Below are 20215 nucleotides of genomic sequence, written 5' to 3' on the forward strand. Positions count from 1 at the left end.
CAGTGACCAAATTCCATGCGACTGCCCACTGTAATCCAGGTGAGTATGAGCAGGTAATAGCATTTGGGGATGAACATGACTGAAACACAGCTGGAAGGAGAGAGCACCATTAGGGACCTGGCTCCAGAGGATTTCTTGCTGTCATAGAGCGGCACACAACCCCTCGTTTAAAACTCAAAACTCATCAGCGATGAAGCTGATGAGTTTCATTAAGATGTAGCTTCAAAAAGAAGAGCGTGTTTAGGAATGGCAGTCACTGGAACTTGTTGACTGACCTCTCATTTCTTCTATGAAATGCGTGTTTCAACAGGGAAAGGAAAAGCTGCTTACCCTGTTGTTTACCCATGAGTAATTATGCTGTGATTTAATTTAGTTGATTCATCACCTCAACGGTAAGATTATCCCATTCACCGCTCGAGCTTCAAGGGCATCCAGAAATACAGATTTCGTTTTTATGTTACAATAATGCCCAGCATCCTACTCAAAACCAGTTCTTATCAAACACGCACACACCAGCACTCAGATTTTAAACAGAAGAGTCTGTTTTAAAGAGCTTCGGGGCAGCCAGATCTACAAAGCTTAGAGATATCCACCACCCGAGATGTGCTCTGTGAGCACGACAGTTTCTGCAGTAGGCAAACACTGTTTCAGTTAGTGCTTGAGTCATACTGAGAACAATAAGGAAAGCATACTAACATATGGAAGACAGGCAACACTGGCGAGCCAATATGATGCACATACCAAGAAGCAGCTGTTTTGCTTTACGATGATCAAAACGAGAACATCCTTTTAGGCAGATGTGTTGTTCAAAGACAGAACGCTCCATAAGGAGAAGCAAAATGAATCACTCACAAAAAGAAGTACTGTTGAAGTCTTTTAATAACACTAGGAAAATATCATAATATTAAAATCCTGCTCTCAAAGGGTTATTTCGGTCGGGATATCTGTGTTTATAAACCAAACTTTTTTCCCCAGTTGTGTTTTACTTTTAAACCAACTACTCCTTTACAATGGCATTTCCAGTTAAAACACAGCTAACCTATAAATACCTGAATACCACAGCACACACTGCGTGCGTGGGTTTTGTTTAAATCTTAGTGGAAATAATGGTAAATCTATTCAACACAGGGAAGCAACTGTCGATTTGTTAAGCGGGGAATGTAATAGCCAGTAAAGAATACATTGCATATATAATACAGGAGGAAAAATTATCATCTGGAGTATGTGAAATTACACGGATCTTTGCACCTTAAACCTATTAGAAGTTATTCTGTTGGCCAATACTAATCCGCTGAAGAAGCAGAACGTTGGTCAGAAGTCTAACGTTTCCTGTACCAGCACAGAGAGAATATAAGCAGTCCAACGCTGTTAAAAGAAAACATGAAATCCAGCTCATGTTTCTGGTTAGGGATCAATTTCTTCAGGAATTACTGTTAACATAACATCTTCGTTACCCCTGCGTACAACCATGTTCAAAGTACTGTCCTTTTTAATAATGTCACTGACATCAGAGGCTGAAGTTATCGACTGTCCATTGATGCTTATAATCACATCATTGTCCTTCAGGCCACCACTGAAAAGACAAAGGAACAACGAATTACTGTTATGACCATTTCATTACCCTCACCATACTCTTGAGCAAAACCAAAAGGCACTGGTTATTTCCTATTTCCCACCTGGCAGCAGTTGGGCAGAGACACAGCAGGCCCCCAAAAAGCAACCAGAATTTATGCAGCGGTCCAGATCTGGTTCAGTGTACCGTGCCATTTTTCATACACTGCTTGGCAGCCATTCATCCTACCTTCATATTTTAAACACGTAGAGATCTAGTCCGATCACCAGAAACACCTGGGTGCCTACAGAAGCCAGACCCAACCACCAGACACCAACCAAACAGGGCTGGCCCAGCATGGCTCCTCTGCTCAGGGCTGTCCAGACTGCTACCGGGACTGAGAAACGGGGTGCTGAGGGATACCATCAACCACAGCGTCTTGCCTGGTCTTGCACAATAATCTGGCTCCAAGTCATGGAAATATTAACCAAGAAACCAGATCAGACATGATTCAGCCCTTCAGCATAATCCATTTTCGCAAAACCACAGACCAGTCATAGGCCTCTTCCGCCCGCAGAAAATGCCTTACATGAGTGCCTCTTGTAAGCAGGAAGCCTTGGCCAATGTTGTCAGCCTGCTAACAAATCTGGTTGCCTACTTTGAGTCGTGACTGTCAGCATTTTCCCCAGAGAACCCATCCCTGATCATCTGGGTGTCTCACACTGGTAGGCTCCTGCTCTTGATTCAAATCCCACATAAACTGCTGTAGACTCCCCTGAATAACTGTCCAGATGGAGTGTCTTGACTTGAGTTTGCCTTCCAATTAATTACAAGGCTTTGTTACCTCACTGTTTTCTGCCTAATGCCCTGCTCTCACCCTCTGCTAACTATTGTTATTGCTGCAATAATGTTTTTTCTGCACCTTCAATTTGGACCTGTGTGTCAGGGCAGTTAACACACGTTATTCACAATAGAGAAAACAGCCACGGTACTTCTACACCAACAGAAGTTTTGTTTCACGTTACAGACATGCACTGTATTCTGCATAATCAACGCTGCTAACAGGAATTATCTACAGAAAGCAGCAATAATTCAAAAAACAAGCCAGACAGCTAATATTACATCTTGTAGTGACAAAAAGGGATCATCCAACCATCCTCTTGTAGTAAAATATGGCAGCACTGAGAAGCTTTCTGCCCTCATCTTTGGTGCTACATATGCCTCTTTGCTGCCACAGATTTATGCCTTTCTGAAACGACCTCCAGTTTCAGAAAATGGACAAAGTTTCCTATTTCCTGCTCTGAATTACCGAGTGACTTCATATTAACCAAACTGTGGAAGGTAGGTGCTGCCAGCTGAGCCAGCCAGCCCAGTCCCACTGACTGGAGGCCTTCAGCAAGGCACCCCGTGAAGCGTGGCACCGAGCAGCCTTTGAGGTTCTGAGCAGTGCTGAGTAACACAAAGGAAAATATCAGCTGGCCAAACCCAAAAGCTCTTCCCAGCAGCGTGGCTCCTGGAAATGTCTCATGTAGAAGAAGGTTCCATGCCAGAAGAGGATCTCACCTCAAACGGGTGCACCAGGAGAGTCAGTGGGCTCGCCGTTAGCAAGCACAGAAGCGCCTTGGATAAGACAGCCACGTCCTTGCAAGGCAGGAGCAAAATGTCCCCTCTTGCCCTTGCTCAGCAGAGACCTGCAGGGCTGCAGGAGCACACACGGGCCATCGGCTCCAGCTCAGCCCTGGCATTGGTACAGCAGATGTCTTGGAAGCGATGGCTGAGAAAAATGAAAAGTGAGCTTTCACGCTCCCTGACTCCTTGCCCTTTCAGCTGGGAACTCTGACAGGGCTTTGCAGCAACGTGCTGGCACATCTACATTATTGCTGATCAGGGAATGAACGAAAACCACAAACTGATTTTAAGCTGACAACCTAATAGCTATCAGATGGTCACAATTCTGTTCATTTAGCTTAACCAGGATAGCCAGCTAAGCATGGAACATTCTCTCCTTCAGACAGTGGCAGTGGTTTTGAGAAAAAAGTACTCCAACTTACACTTCAGCTGGTGTTTCTGGAATTACATCAATAACATAGGCCCCAGAGACAACGTCAGGAAAGTCTTTATGGCGATCCTTCAGCTCTCTAGCTTTGCTGGAAAATGAAGAAGCGTCCATAAGCATATTGTGCCAACATAGGGGAGAAAACCATGGATTTTCACTCGGTTAACTCAACATTTACTAGCAGGGATATTTTACTCATGTTGATGTGACACCTCACAATTCATTTTAACCCTTAAAAGTATTTCAAGAATTATTACACTTTTCTACGCAGATGGCTTTCATTGCTTATTTCTGGCAAAGACAGTCATTTCAACAGATAGAGAAGACCAGCTTTGTCAAAACTTGGACTTAAGCTCTAGAAGACTTGGGACACTTGAAAAAAACCTTCAGTTTTCAGTGCTTTGTCGTACTGCTGATCCTAAGGCACAATGAAATGTAAACTGCCTGCTTGCTCTACCACAGAAAGTAGTAACGCTCCATCTATTGTAGCCTAGCACACGCACAACGTGTTTGTTGACCATTCCTACTAACATAACCTGCTCTTTTCTGGTTTGAGTTTGAATAAGCAAGTCTACACGAAAGCTTCATTTCACATTAAGGGAACTTAACGAAAATAATTTCATACAAATGAAGCTATGTGTGGAGCTGCTGTGATCTTTGACTCTGGTGACAGTGCAAGATAGATGGCAGCAACAGTAGTTGAGCCCCAGGACAAATTAATAATTGCTACATAGTCCCTTCATAAGAGCTAAGGGAAAAAATCAAAAACCAGGGAGCTGTTGAACAACTGCTCATACAAGAGCCCACAGACGAGTCCAATTGTGTAATGGATGCAGCAATTGAAGGCAGCAGAAACTGGGAGAGTCGGCACCATCATTCTTCTGCCCCTTTCAGTTCAGCTAGATAAAAAATATTTTCCTACTTTTACTTACCTAGGAGTTAGAGACATCATTCGTATGCCAATGTATTTCTTTTTGGTTACAGCTTTTCCTACAAAAAGGAAAACAGGCCTTTATCAATTGATCTTATCAAAAAGAGAGCCTTGGGGGCTGCTGGCTCTCTGTAGGATCACCAGTATTACGCCTATCTCTTTCAGAGCAGTGAAGTACATTACCTTTAGCTTGTCTGTCATGGGATTCAGTTAGGAACTTCTTGATTTTATCAGATGGAATGGCAAACGAGATCCCAGCTGTAACTTTCAGTGTGTTAATTCCAATGACTTCACCATCCTGGAGAAATTAGAAATTGTTGTCAGCAAATGTGAAATGTATGTCTCAAAGTGAAAAGGATGATTTCTTCTGAGCAATCACAAAGACAAAGGTACACAACAATTTTGTGGCTGGACTTCAGTTTTCTGAAGTTCCCTTTCATTCAATTTCTCTCAATCACCTACTGATATGAAAAGCATGCTACAATGTTTGGAAAACCAAAAGCTCTTCCCAGCAGTGCGGCTCCTGGAAAAGCTCTCATGTGGAAGAGCATTCCACGCCAAAAGAGGATTTCACCCCTAGCAGAGGTGTACCAGCAGACCCAGTTGGTTTCCCATGAGCAAGCACTGAATTGCTGGGGCTGAGACAGAATAAGGGTCTAGACTGAAAGAGCTGTTGAACTACCCAATGTAAAAACTATCCAACCACAACTTTTAAAAGACAAGTTACTAGTGCTGCAGCTTTTCTGCAAGTCGGGTAGAAAAAAGTTGCCAAGTTTCCAATGCAGAACCTCTGAGAAGCTCTTTCTTCTCATCTGGGGCTGACAGAGCTCCTGCACAGCCAGCTGGTTTTGCAGCCTGCTTCCTTGTTCTCCTCTGGGCTCATCCACAGCTGCTGTAAGGAAGCTGACTGCTTCCTACAGAACCAGCAAACAAACCCTAAGATGCTTGTAAACACGTGGGGTTTCCCACCACGTGAATGTGCCTCCAAATAAAGGAGGGCACACATTTCTGAACCATAAAACTGAGCTTCAGTTTGCAAGAAACGAAACAATTTTCAGCTGCTTGGTACACACCGAGGGCAAACACCTCACATTTAAAATCCACTTTTTACTTCTTGCAAAGTACGGGCAAATTATTTGGACATTACACTTAACCCAAACTATGCAAAGTGTAAACACCTAAATATTGAAATCATAGCGTAGTTTGTGATTTGCCAACAAAAACACAGACAAGTGATTAGTAAGAACCATGTGAATTTTGTGTAGTCAGGCAAACATCGAAAGCTCTGAATCACACTTGTTTTTGTTTTTAGACCAGAAAGTAACAGGCTTCACACTAAGCAAACAAAGCAACTCTTACCAGGTTTACTAAGGGTCCTCCGGAGTTTCCATACTGCAAGCAAACATGGAAAGAGCATATTTTAATATCGACCTTTTAATTCATGGAGAGCAAAACGTTCAAGGAACTTTTGAAATGTTTCTGCAGCAATTTTTTCATTGTCTAGTAAAGATTTGCAACAGAGCACTTAAAAATCCAAACCATTACTTAACATGCACTTCACATCCTCCCTTTTTTGCAAACGCTTCATCCCCCTCCTCTTGCCAGAGTAACCTAAGGAAGCGGGGCTCCTTGCTGGTTTTAATAGTACCACATTAGCAGCATAGAAGATTGTAATACAGCTCCAGAGCTGCGAGTGAAGATCCCTCACAAGGCCAACAGTAGACAAAAACTATTGTTTCGCCTTAATGATGAAACAAACTTGAGTTCTCAAGCTAAGCTTGGCTGCTTTCTAGAAAGCATGACAGATTTCGAGAAGACACTTATTTGCCGAAGAATGCTGCCTCCTCCCTTGCAAGCTGTAAGAAGCTGAAGGGAAGGCAGCCACTGGACTTGGTGTGGTCCCTCTGGGGTTTGGTTTAATAACAATCAAGCACTGCTGCACTGCAGATGTCCATGTTTGCGAGGATGAAAGAAAAGCCAGCTATGCTCACTGCTCTTAAGAACCACATTACTGGTGGGACTTTCAAAGCAACTATTCCAGAAATCTCAGAGCCCAACGGGCCGAGGCTCAAGGCGGGACGTACATTGATGATGGCGTCCGTCTGAATGTAGTCCATATCGGAGTTGCGGAGCCCCAGCTCCTTTCCTCCGCGCTGCGTGGTGCTAACGATCCCTGTTGTCACTGTGTTTTGGAGGGAAAATGGACTTCCAATGGCAACCACAAACTCTCCTGGCCTCAAGTCTCCAGACTGACCAAGCAGCAGGACTGGCAATTTACCCTACAAATGGAAATAAATTAAGAAAAAAGAAAAATTCAAACGTTGTTACGACATTTCTACGCAGGTAGAACAGAAATAGCTATTCTTTAATGGAGTAGAGGAAAAAAAACAATGTAAGAGTGCTTTTTCCACAACAGGTACCCATTAAATCAAAAACAAATGAAGACCAAAGGAATATTTGAGCACTGCTGTACAAAGCAAACATTTGGTGATACCAGGAAGGAGCTGTTTCCAACAGCTTCTTGAAATAATTAGCCAACAGCTGTTGATGTAAAAATAATATATTCTTTAAGAGTGAATTCTAAAGGGAGTCATGAAAGCAAGAGCCAGAGCGTATCAAACAAACATGTGTGTAGCTAAAAGCGTTTCATATTCCCCTAGGACACGAGCTAACGTTTCATCTTATTGTTCAATAGACAACCAGGTTGCCTCCTACGTACACTAGGTGCCTTCTGAAGATGTGAGGATTTAAAGACTTCCTAGCATTTTTCTTTTATGACAGTAAAGGATACTATTATTCTTTCCTTTCAAGATCTTATCTCTAAGCATTAACTATCACGCAATTAGAGATTTCCCCCCCGAGACAGAAAACATTCCTAAATCTAGCATCAACGCAGAGTGCCGGAATTTACAGCAATTAAAAAAGAAAGAAATTAAAAAGCAAAGGTTGGATCCAACACCCTTGGCCTATGCAGGGGATAAACTCAGCATTGTTTCTCCAGGACATCTGAAGAGGATGGACAGCAGATGGTTCAAACTAGACCAGTAACGTCCCCCTGAGAGCAGCGAGCCGAGCAGATAATGGCAGGAAAGTCCCCGGGCCCTCCTGCTCACAAAGTAATTAAGGGCATTCTGAAGCAGACGGTATTTCAAAGAAATGCTTTGCGTTTATGTATCATCTGCCTGCACAATATGCATTGGGTTTGCTTCACGTTTTTGAAAGTCAGTCTTCACCCTTCCAATGATGTTACGTATTTTTAACTCTTTCACGTTTAACCCGTTGTCTAAATGATCCTGACACTTTCCAGGTGCTTAACTATGGCACTAGATCATTTCCATTATCATCGGTGGATTAGGACATGCATCATTTGAGGCTTCAATTCAAGCATCTTGCAGAATTAGGGAGGTACTCAAACCTAAATGGCAACAGAAGTCTCCCAGGACAGATCATTTACTTGGTAAACCCAACTTAAAGGTAGGTTTCCTCCACACCCACTCAACTGCAAAATCCTTTCCTTTGCACAACAAGCCCAGACTCCAAAATAAAAAGGCATTAACAAAAACTTCCAAAATAAGTGACTGATTCTAGATGCAGTGGATGCCCCACCTATGGATTAACTTAAACCAGTTTCCAAGAAGCAGGTAACATACATACTTCCAATATAAAAGGTACCTTTATGATATTCCTGAGCTTTGTCCCTAAAATGAAGGTACAAATTGGCTTGATACCTCCTGCTGTCATTTATTTCTTCCTGGAGCCAGCAGAGGTATCTTTTTAGCCTGTGCTTGTTCCAAAGCATGCAACTTAACGTGCTCATAGTAGAGGGAATTGTAAAGACACACCGTGTGCTTACAGAGCAAAGAGGCAAGGCAGCATTTAGTATGTCCTGATTATTTGTATATATCCCCAGGTTAGTGCTAACTTCGCTTTAGAAGTTAATAAAAGCTGAATCACAGCTACGCTATGGCAAAAAAAGAGAAAATATTACATGTGTTTGATTTGGAAAAACAAGAGCAGGCTCTTTAGTCATTTTTTGTCATCAGCAACTTGAAAGACTGTACCAACAAATCACCCACAGGGACAAAAATCCGCTGAGCGAAACTGAACCAAAGGCACATTGCTTTGTATTTTTCACCTGCGGTTGTATGTCAGCGTCCTAGGAGATGCACAGTGTCCAAAAGTAAAAACAGGAGACACAGTCGTGTCACTACGTGCTGCCACACACACAGCAGTTACTGCTCCAATATTTAACCAGCTTCATCCTCAGCATCTTTTATCCAACTGCGTTACAATTCCACCAGTGCAGCTATGCTCAGATGAACAGACTGTTTTAATAAAACCCATTGCCAAACCCCAGACAAGATCAGATGCTGCACGGAAACTTCATCTTTTGGTCTCAAGACGACAAGAAATAATGAGCCAATTGCTTGTTAAACAGAATCAGCTGGAAGAGCAACAGGCAATGTGATAAAGAGAAGAAGAAGCATTTCCCTTTCTATGCTCTTTTAGAGGAAAGCTTGCACAAGCAGCAATGTCCAACTGTAAATAATAATTGCCTGCACCACTGTCAGTGCCACGGCCATAGGGAAACCCATCGAAGGCTGTGGTTTGATTGCAGGGATTGGAGAGCGATCCCAAGTTGCAACCAAGCAGCACCACTATCCCAGGTCAGTTGTGCTGAGAAGTTCATAACCTCAGAGCACAGCCCCGACTCCGAGGGCTCCCCCAGCACAGGACAGAGGCAGCACGAGGAGCTGTGCTGGAAACATGCAGCACACAGCTCCATCTGGCTATTGTTTGGACAGAGGGAGCACCCTGGCCCTTCCTTGCCTCCAGATGCTATTAAGCTTACGTAGCACGTGTTTTCAAGATGCCGTTGATCCAGAAGTGCATCCCTTTCTGGCACCGCTCTCAAAAAGAAAAAAAAGACAAGAAGTGGCCAACACACGGAAAGCAGGTACTTCATGAAGACAGAGGGCATTTAATCAGTAAATGAACCAGGCAAGGGGCTATGAAAAAAATAAATAATTTCTCTCATTAACAGAGGCACCAGATTGGTCGCACGCAGAGTTAAGATTTATACAATGTTTCTCAGTTACAAAAACAGTCACAAAGCCAAAATCGCGTTTGGCGGCAGAAAGGAAAAACATGGAGCAGCCTCTGACTAACACAATTATTTCTGATTGTGCTGAGTTTTCAAGCCCGTGCCTATACTAGGCAGGCCTCAGTTCAAAGCCCAGCGCTGCACGGATTGGCGTGGGCCATCTGTGTGATTCAACACGCCTTCTGGAAAGAGTTAGCCCTAACCTCTCATCTGCTAGCAGCAAAAATCTACTGCGAAAACCGCCTTGCTCTGCACATTGTGACATTCAGCTGTGGAAAATGTGCCCTCTGTGCAGCGAGTTTCTAGAAGAGACATCCCAAGTCAACTGCGAGTGTAATTAATGCAGTTGGTTTGCTATACTGTGTTCACTAAAGCAACAAAATTTGTTCCTGTTTTGTAGCCCCATGCCAGCGCGCCTCAAGAACAAGGGGGGATGCCGAGCACACTTCATAAAGAGCTATAGGACCCAGGAGTCTACGTGCTGAAGGAAAGGCAGAGGGACTCACACAGGTTTTTATAGAACCACTGAATCACAAAGGCTGGAAAAGACCTCTCAGATCCTTTCCAGCCCACCCCCCCATGCCCACGTCCCTCAGTGCCACATCCCCACGGCTCTGAACACCTCCAGGGATGGTGACCCCACCATCCCCTGGGCAGCCTGTGCCACTGCATCACTGCTCTTTCTGAGAAGAGATTTATCCTAATATCCAACCTGAACCTCACAACTGGAGGCCATTACCCACTGTCCTACCAAGCATTTTCTTATCGCGTACTCTGCAAAAATTAACAGCATTGCATGTAAATACTCACATCAGCACCTCTGTAAGTACATGTCGGGGAGAACTAGTTATGATGAACATATCTACATCTATACAACGTATATTCCAGTGGTTTTAAATTTGTGGGTTTGCTCTCTAACAGCGTGACGCAGCTGCCAAGTCGTAATTGTCTTCACTCAGCTACAGATTTGCCACAGCAGTTAATTAAAAACGTAGGCCAACCAGCATGCCCTGCAGTGCATGGACACGGAGCCAAAAGCACCCAGCGCCTAAACCCAGCTTTCCCAGTGACTCACTGCATGACCTTGGGCAACACATAACTTGCGTGCTCTCCCTCCATCTTTCATTGGATTAACCCTCGGGCGCCTGCTGGGATCGGCATTGACTCAATGAGACAAATCTGCAAGCGCACAGAAATAGGACTAAACATGCAAGCCCGTAAGTGGCACATGACTCACTGTTTACACCCAGCCGGAGAGGGAGCCATTAATTAGTGCTAATATTTTAAGCCTCTCTCATCCCGAAGCGCTCCACACATTTTAATATAGGGTTTCGACTCAAGCCCTGGGTAAACAGAACTCCCACGAGATGTGGCTTCCTCCAGCACCAAAACGCAGCCACTGCATGCACTGAGGAGCAAAACACTCAGCCAGATGTTCACCAGGGACATGTCAGCAGCAGAGCTGGAGTCAGGCAGAGGACGGCCACCAGCAGTGTCAGTCACCAGGGGGTGTTCAGTTGGACGCTTTCCATCCACGAAACGTGTGAATCTGCTTCTATGTTGGCACTGAATGAAAGCAAATCCCATCTCTGCACCATCATCTCCTTCCACCAGGGATGTGCAGCAAACAGTTTGCAGTGCAATAAAGCAACGAAGAGGAGACAAACGTTCTGAGCTCAGTTTGTGTTAAGGAGTGACAGATTGCCTTCATGCTTCCTGTGCTTAGGTGGAAAAGAAGCAGATGTTTGTACAGTGCACTAATTCAGCTGTAAGCAACCCTGGCAAAGCATGCAGCTTCCCTGGGAACTGTATTTCTGCTCTCATTAACGAAACTATTTAACTTTCAGAATACGTTATGGCAAAATAAAAACACAGGCCGTGAGCTAATAAAAAAATATAGAGTGTCATCTACGATCTTGGAGCTATTTGACAAAATGCCAAAGAAAACCAAAAACCCAAACTGAACGCATTACAAGTCTCTGAAAGTATTTCATCGATAGTTAGAAAAACAAAACCGAGTTGCCTTATCTAAATACGGAGCATGGGAAGCTGCAGGAAAAAAAAAGGCCAAGCGCTGTCTTGCTATGTCTCTGGGACTTCAATGGCCTGGCAAGGCACTGCTGTTCTCCCTTAAAATAAAACACAGCAAGGACGAAAGCTCTGTCCCTTGCGAAGTCTGTTCTCAGCGTGCAGGGAAGGAAGCACATATGGCAACATCCTCTGTCCTTAAGATGGAAATTAAAAAAAAAAAACAACTCTTTCAGGGGTAAGAGAGGGGCACAGGGCAGACAGCCATCCCCATGCTGCTGCCCAACCTAAGGAGCAGCAGGGAGCTCACACCCAAGCTTTTCCCATGCTGTCTCATTTCCACGTGTCCCAAACACTTTTGCAACCAAGATGAGGGAGACTCGGGAGGAAGCAATGCAATATCCAGTGACAGATTTCCAAGTCCAAAAGAACTGGAGAAAAGCCACTGACATCTGGAATTCAAGTAGTTTGGTTTCTAAAAATGCGGGCTATTAGAATACTGATACGTAAACAGGAACGCTTGCTTCCCAGCTTCCTGCAGTGTGTACACACAGGGAGAGAGGCAAATCCCCTCTGACCACAGCCGTACAGAGGCTGCATTGCCTCACAAAACCACCAAAAGCAGCAAGGGCAGGAGGTCCTGTTGACTTAAGAGCACTGAACCAAGTGGCTGTTAGTACGATGCTGGAAAGAAACACGAGCAAAGAGCTGAAACATTACCGCAAAGCAGAGGTGCAACACCAACTCGCTGCTGCTGCTGCTGTATCACTGGGGTGCCAAACTCTTTCTAGGAATATAGAAGCGTGTAGATCTGGTTGCACTGAGAAATGAGAGCTTCACACCTTGGTACGTTTTCAGGGATTTGGGGGCTATTGTCAGTCAGTGGCAAATGCCTCATGGCTGGTTTTCAAGCGCACAGAAGGAAGATATGCCCCCAAAGTGCCATTCACACGGACTGACCCATGGGCAGAGGCAAATCTATAGGGTGAAATGGGTCCCCATTCAGAAGGATATTCCCCACTACTGTGAGCCACATCGCCTCCAGGTTTAACACAGCTGGCCTCAACGTGCTTCCTACTTTTGAGACTTCAGCAAGTTGCTGTGGTTTTCAATGGACACAAGAAATCACAGAGTGGCTTAGGTTGGAAGGGACCTTAAGGATCATTGAGCTCCAGTCCACTCCCACCATGAGATGGCTGCTCCCAGACCTATCCAACCTGGCCATGGGCACCTCCAGGGATACAGCTTCTCTTTTTATAGACTGTGAAAACAAACCTCTTTCAGAATTGGAAGAATAATCACATTTCTGTTCCTCATCCTCTTTAATTCCCTGTTCCACTGAGCAAAACCAAATTAGATGCCTTTGGCCAGATGTTCACAGCTTAAAGAAAAATACAGTGCATGCTGCTGCAAAACGTTAACAGCTTTAGGAACACCAGCTGACAGCCTCAACTCATAGTTCAGGCCCAGCTCTGTTCCTAACCACAGAGGCACTCTTCAGTCTTCAGATCCTGCTTTAACATGCCACAGAAAAATAGAAAATAAAAATTCGACATCTTTGATGTCACCTTCAAATAATATCCACAAAAAAGATCTTGCCTCTCCCTTCAGAAAAATTGTGAGGGACGGTTTTCATGCTGTATCTAGACTTGCAATGGGTTATTTGTACTGTCACACTGATTTCTTCAGTCATCAAATTAATCTGAACTCAACAGCTTCTCCTCAGATGAAATGGGCAGGGCCAGCAGGGAGCAACATATCAGGTAGAGTCGTACAACGGATAGGACGCTCACCAAGCACACAGCAAACTAAGGCTATCACGTTATATTTTGCCCAGTTTAGAGAAGAGACGTGACAGTCAATCTCCTGTTGCCCAGGCGGATGCACCCAGTTGCCATCATGCAAGGAAGGCAGCGGAGCCCACTCGCTTCCTTCTGCAGGAGCTCAGCCTCCAGGCACCAGCTCTCCCCAGTGTTTCATTGGAACTGATCCTCTCGCTCATGGACTGCAACCATGTCGATCCCTCCCCAGCCCACCAAGAAATATCCCGCTGATGTAGTGCTGGGTGGTTCCAAGAGAGAAAATGTTCCCTGCCTGGAAGAATCTGCAAACATGTATGAGTGAGCTGGGTTGCAACGCTCACAATCTGAAGCATGCGCTGTGCTGGCAGCTTCAGAAGCCAACACATCAAGCCAAAAACACCATCTTGTATCCTCAGTTAGCACGCTGTATTCAGAGAATTGGGGATAAATAATGCCATAAAAGACACTGCTTGTCAGATCAGAATCATCTATTTTTGTCTGTTCCGTGACTGAACACTGGAAGAGGATTATACCTTGGAATAACAAACACATGTAGACTGACCCGCTGCTGTGCTGCTCTCAAAGGAAGGCCACAGTTATGTCCGAAAGCTAAAGTGATGGAATATGACTGTGATCATCGCTTCATTACATACTTGGACATTTTAAGGAAAAAGAAAGAAAAAAGAAAAGAGGAAAAAGAAAAGAGACGAGTATCTGTCATCTTGAAGCCCAACCAGAATCACCGGTTCCAATCCCGCTTAGCAGCGCTTTCCACTATCAGCAAGAAATCTGGCTGCCTTCCCTTTTTTCCAAGCCACTCGCCAGGCTGGAGACACCCGGCTCTCCCTGGGGCTGTGCCCACTGCAGTTCTGCAGAAGCTTCCCTGGGTCCTTAAGTGCTCACTGTTTGCACAAGTGAGGCCTATTAGTTTTTTTTTTTATAAATGTACTCAGGCTCTTCCATCAGGCATTCCAGTGCCAGGGAAATTTTGGAGCGATTTCTCCAGGGTGTCAGATAACACAAAACTCAATGTCTGCTCCCTCCTCACGGCCTCAAAACAATGTGTTGCATCAGATCAGTGCCTCCTCCCTCTCTATCCCTGAGTTACCAGCTTCTCCCTCCTCTGAAGCTCGCTTTCCTATCACCTTTTTAATCCTCAGCAAGGCAGCAAAATATTTTTTGGATTTATTTATTATTTTTTTTTGGCCATGCTGTTGATAAGAAGCTTTTCAATAAGAAAAACCTGACAGAGCCTCTAAACGACAAAGGTGGCGAGGGAGCAAGCCCTGGGTCATCCAAGAGTTCTGCATTAGGCGTCTGATTTAGTCATGAACTCTGGAACAAACACGTCTGCCTCGCCGGGGAATAGGTCTGAACTAAAACAACCCTGCAAGGTCTACACATTTCTGAGTCACGTGTTTCAAACAACAGACGATTGCCCGTCAGCTTTAGAGGTCAATAACTAGAAGCCCAAACAAGGGAAACCAATACGAGCAGTACCTCAAGCCATCACATGCATCTCCGTTATGCAGAAGTGTTTCAACACAAGATTCTGCTTCCACTCCACGTGCAGAACCATGTGACAACAGTTCTGCTGTTGCAGGAGGTGGAATAGTGCGGAGAGCCACAAGTCTGATACAGCTGAAGGCTGTGGGAGGGGAGTTCCAGGCTGATGTGTTTAGAAAACCACCTGCAGTGGAAGAATATCTTCCCACACTGGCTTTAGCTCGAATGTTTAAGAGACTTCCTAAGGTACTTCTGCATTTTGGTATCTACATCTGTACGGTGCAGTCCTTCAGAGGCACAAACCTGTCTTCTAAAAGCCATTTGCTGACTACTGTATTAGGCACAGGAAGAAGACAAACATCTCCCTGCCAACTGCAGGGGAATCCTCCCACATCTCCACTCAGAGCAGGAGAGCTGCACTGGCAAAGTGTGTGCAGATCTGCCAGCGAGCTGTGCTGCTGCTGCTGTTTGTTTTGAGGACGCACACTAAAATGCTAGGTGCTTGTCTGCATGACACGGAGAGGTCATAAGATAAACCACTACCAACCACAAACTTGGCTTCAAAGGAATGTGCACCCACCTTGTTTGCTCCAAGATTTGTCAAAACTCAACACCGAGCCACTGCTCTTTCCTTTAAGTTAGCAACGGAACATCCTCTTTTCTGGAACAAAGAGGGATAAAACGTGTCTTGCTCGCTGCCCTCACTCACCTGAGCATCTATTTTAATTAGTGCAATGTCAGCTTTCTCATCAATGTCTTTAATTTTAGCTTCATACGTTTCCCCATTCTTCAGCTCCACCTTCACCCTGTTCTTGTTGGTGACCACGTGCGCGTTGGTCACTATCAGCCCGTCCTCCGAGACGATGAAGCCTGAGCCACTGGCAACAGGGATCTCCCTCTTGGAGTAAGGCAGTCTGAAAGACACGGGGAATAACAAACATTTATCTCTGCAAAAGGTTGCAGGACCACGAAGAGTGCACAGCCAAAAAGAACGTGGTGGTTTTTAATGCTTTGGACCATCTACTATTACTTCCTGCCATTGACAAGGCAATGCATGTGCATTAGTTTAAACTGGAGTGGGTTTTTTTTCCCCCCCCCAGGACTCAAATTATCTTTAATTCTTCAGCATGACATATCTATCAGCTCAGAACCCTCTTTGCTGCTGTGTATCATTAATCTGCTGCTGGTTCGCAGTCAGCTGCTTGCAGGAATACAAAGTCAGAACTGGGCATGGTGTTTACTTGCGGAATAACTCGATGTGAACCACAGCAGGAGCGATCTTCTCCACCACATCTGCTATGAAGTTGTACTTGTGCCGCAGGCTATTTGGGTGTTCTTGGCCTGAAATAGAAACAGAACACATGTCATGAGTTCTTCAAGTGACAGGAGAAGGATCATTGCAAAACACCTGAATTGAAAGCACTGTGTGGGTCACTCTCTCTTCCTTACAAGTCGATTGCAGAACGGTCCTTGGCCTGCAGTTTCCCTTCTGGCTTTTTGCACAGCCAGCTCTGCTGTTACAACAGAAAGTTCTGTGCAAACTTCTCATTTCCAGTGAACGCAGCTGGGCCACGGGCCTGTAGATCTGCTGCACTAGCGTCTGCGGGCTGCAGCACCCTGCATGGAGCAGCCCCTGCTTCAGCTCATAGGTGATAAGGTCCTAATCCCTACCTAAGCCTAAGGTACAAGGTTTGTGCAGCCTCCCAGTGAGTCTCAAAGCCCAGCCCTTCCCAGGCACCTAGGGAAGGGATGCATTGCCCACAGTCCGCCAGCCCCATGGAGGAGCAGATCCCCTGGACTTTGGAGCTATGGAACCACCCCTAAAGCTATAAAAATAGATACGCACATGAAAACAATGGGACCACAAAGCTTTGCATTCCTGGGCAGTATTGTAACGCAAAACCTCATGGTCACCGAGTATTCAAGAGACGTCACTGGGATTTCCAAAAGCAACTGGATGCTGAGCTCCTATTGTAGCCAACAGAAAACCTGTCTGCGCCATCAGATGTCTACAAATCTCTGGAAAAAAGAGAGGTCCGACACAGCCCCCCCTTCTCACAGTTCAGGGATAGAACTTACATTAAATTGGGTGCAACTAAACAATGTGGCACCCTAAGGAGCATCAACATTTCCCTAGAAGTAAGAAAGAACATCCCCTGTTATTGTCAGTATTCCCATTTTATCTGATACATCTCGCATGTAAAGCACAAAGAAGATCTGTGTGACTTCCAGATGAGCATTACGTGCCATGCTGCACTGTCCATCCCTGCCATTTGGCTCCTAAATCTGCAGATTAAAGCAGTAAGCAGCTTGGGGATGCTGCAGGTGCTCGTGACAGCTTCACAGGAGGATTTATTTACAGAACCCTGGGAGACATGGGACTGTGCTCTGAAACCATCCATATCCGAACCACTTGCATTATCGGTTGATACCAGACTGAATAAATCTGAAAATTTTTACTTTGGGTGATGGAAAAAAAAAAAAGTTGCAGAGGAATGATCTGGGAACGAATCATCGGTGCTCTTAACCAGATACTGGTTTGCTTCAGGGTGAAAACCAGGTTTCAGCTGACTCAGTAACACCAGCTGGCACGTTTTGCCCTTAGGAGATGTGTGATGCTCAACCCAACCCAACCCAACCACTCACAAACCCATTCGCACCCTGTGAAGCACCTCAATCGCTTCTAAGAAGCAGCAGCCTCCTAATCTACTAACAGTTTGGACACGTTAATCTGCTCAACGATCCAAGACCACTGATCAGAAGAGCAGCGCTCTCACCTACTATTTTCCTCCAAAGCACCTTTTGACTCGTGCTTAAACTGTGATCCTTGGACTTAGCACCAGAAAGGCAGAAGGATTAGCAGCCTGATTAGCCAACACCTCATCCACAGGATTTACATTTCTCGTCATTAGAAACACCCAAAATGACTGCATCGTCGCCATGCATAAAGCTGGCAATGGAAACAGGAGTTTTGGGAGGCTGTGGAACATTTTGGGAGGCTGTGGAACATTTTGGGAGGCTGTGGAACATTTTGGGAGGCTGTGGAACAAGAACCACGCTGAGATTGAGTTTGAATCCATTCGCTCCCATGAAACAGGAGCTCAGACAGATTATCAAACCGGATTAACGTGACGTGGGGATCAAATGCCACGGGGCACGGCCGTACCCATCAATACGCTTTTTTTGATCACTGCTCCCGAAATGATTTTGTCTTAGTTGCAATGCTGCAGGCATTTAAAGGTCACATCCTGCCCTTGGAAAAGAGAGCTGCCGCAGATGGGGGGAACGGCACAGGGAACACAGCTTTTTTTAATGCCTTCAACCTTTTTTTTTTTTTTTTTTTTGGCATTTAGCTGTTTGAGTAGAGCTGCGCATGGTGAGACTGCTAATACTCCATCACTTTGAGCCTGGAGCTGCGAAGGCCGAGATCTGAGCAGTGCCTCTCTCTTCTGCATAGAAACCAGCGTGAGCAGTCCCAGCCGAACTGCGAGTGAAAAGGTCACAATTTCGGACTGTGATGAAGTTAGGTAATAAATACTGATTCATGGCATACTGACCTAAAAAGCTTACACCAGCTCACCACGCCTGTCCTTTGCTTATGTATTAGGAATTCTCGCATTGTGTAACACGGTTTTGCAACAGCTCTTGAATGGGTGCCCACTTAAATGGAAAACACACCTTTTTTTAAGCAAATAAACAAAAGTCAAAGTACTATTCAGATGAATTCATTGAGGAACACTAGCAGGATAAATCCCTAAGAACTGGTCCTTAGCATCATACAAAAACCATAACATCTAGAAGAAATAGTGAAAGAATCAGTTTGAAAATTACGTTGAAAATTTCTCATATAGCTGTGGAATAGGACCGCAGGGGAAAAAAAAACAGACCAAAATGGACACCTACGTGCATCCAGTTTACCATTACATATGGACTTCGAGCTCACTGCAGCAAACTGCTCTTTGGGATTACCGAGCAAGGCATGCGTGAGCTGAGAGGTGCAGCTCTCTTTCCTCCAAGAACAACCTCCAGGCCAAATTTTACCTTGGATTTGAACCACCATCAGGCACCAGCTCCTACAGGGAAGCCTAAACTGCCTTGCAAATTCCAGCACTACCAACCTAACATGAACAGATGCTCATTCCTCAACAACCACACGGTAGCGTGCAGCCATCAGCAGCCACCAGAGAAGACATCAGTGAACTTCAGGACTTCTGCAGGAGATGCATTCCTCTTCTCCCTAACACACACATTTGTCAGCTCTGGTGATAGTTCAGGGTTTAGTAGAAGAGACTGTTTGAAGAGTGGAACAGATTTCGTTCAACATCCTCTGTGTTCTGACTTACAGGGACCCCACAAGCAAGTCAGAGAATCATAGAACGGTGTGAGTTAGAAGGGACTTTTAAAGACCACCTGGTCCAACCTCCCCTGCAATGAACAGGACACCCACAGCTCCATCAGGTGCTCAGAAGTAACCCTAACCCTAACCCCAACCCCTGACCTTGGGTGTCTGCAGGGACAGGCACCACCACCTCTCTGGGCAGCCTGTGCCATTGCCTCACCATCCTTATTGTAAACAACTCCTTATAACCAATCTAAATCTTCCCTTTCATTCCATATTTCATCTGATTCCTAAAATGCCAATTTCTCTCTTAAAACCTACTTCTTTGGGATAACCACTGTTGAATCCATGTGGCCATTTCTCCCCAGTTTTGTGGATCGCTCTTTCTTTTGTTTTCTAAACCATACCCTTCTGGAGTTATGTTCTTAGTAGATTAATTTTATTACTTTATGGGTCTTTTGGTTGGTTGGTTGGATATTCTTTTTAAACATCAAGATCTGGGCTTGAATAAAGCTCTAGTTCCCAAATACCTTCAGGCTTCGATGTTCAGATCTCTACAGTCCGTTCTCTGCCTATTTATATGCTGTGATTACTTGCTTTGTATCGTTTTTATCGAACTATTGCACAATGCCCTAAATGCCCATGAGCGTGGTTAAGAAACTTTCATTAATGACATTAATAAGACGATTGTTGTGAATTCAGTTAACGACCAAAAACTGCCTAAGAAAACACAAATAGGTTACAGCATGAAAAATTCCAAAGGCAACTACATTTTCAAGGGCTTCAAAAGGTGTGCTGGCTGCCAGCCCCTGAGCAAAAAGGGAAAACCTCTGCCAACTGCCATTAACAGCACTAATATCAGTAAACAAACTGCTGAAAGGAAAGGCTGAATGTCTT

At 44.9% G+C, this 20215-nt stretch overlaps 1 protein-coding gene across 1 annotated transcript in view; it reads right to left on the reverse strand.

The window, feature by feature from the left end:
• The window catches only part of HTRA1 (HtrA serine peptidase 1), a gene marked incomplete at its 5' end in the record, with an annotated part of 28198 nt that continues 8844 nt past the window's right edge, over positions 862-20215 (reverse strand). Inside the window, 8 exon segments of the mRNA XM_021399625.1 lie at positions 862-1573; positions 3604-3699; positions 4541-4598; positions 4723-4837; positions 5899-5931; positions 6624-6818; positions 15689-15893; positions 16221-16320. Of these exon segments, the coding sequence (XP_021255300.1) occupies positions 1405-1573; positions 3604-3699; positions 4541-4598; positions 4723-4837; positions 5899-5931; positions 6624-6818; positions 15689-15893; positions 16221-16320 (971 nt within the window).

Source organism: Numida meleagris, chromosome 5, assembly GCF_002078875.1.
Source record: "Numida meleagris isolate 19003 breed g44 Domestic line chromosome 5, NumMel1.0, whole genome shotgun sequence".
Taxonomy (NCBI): Eukaryota; Metazoa; Chordata; class Aves; order Galliformes; family Numididae; genus Numida; species Numida meleagris.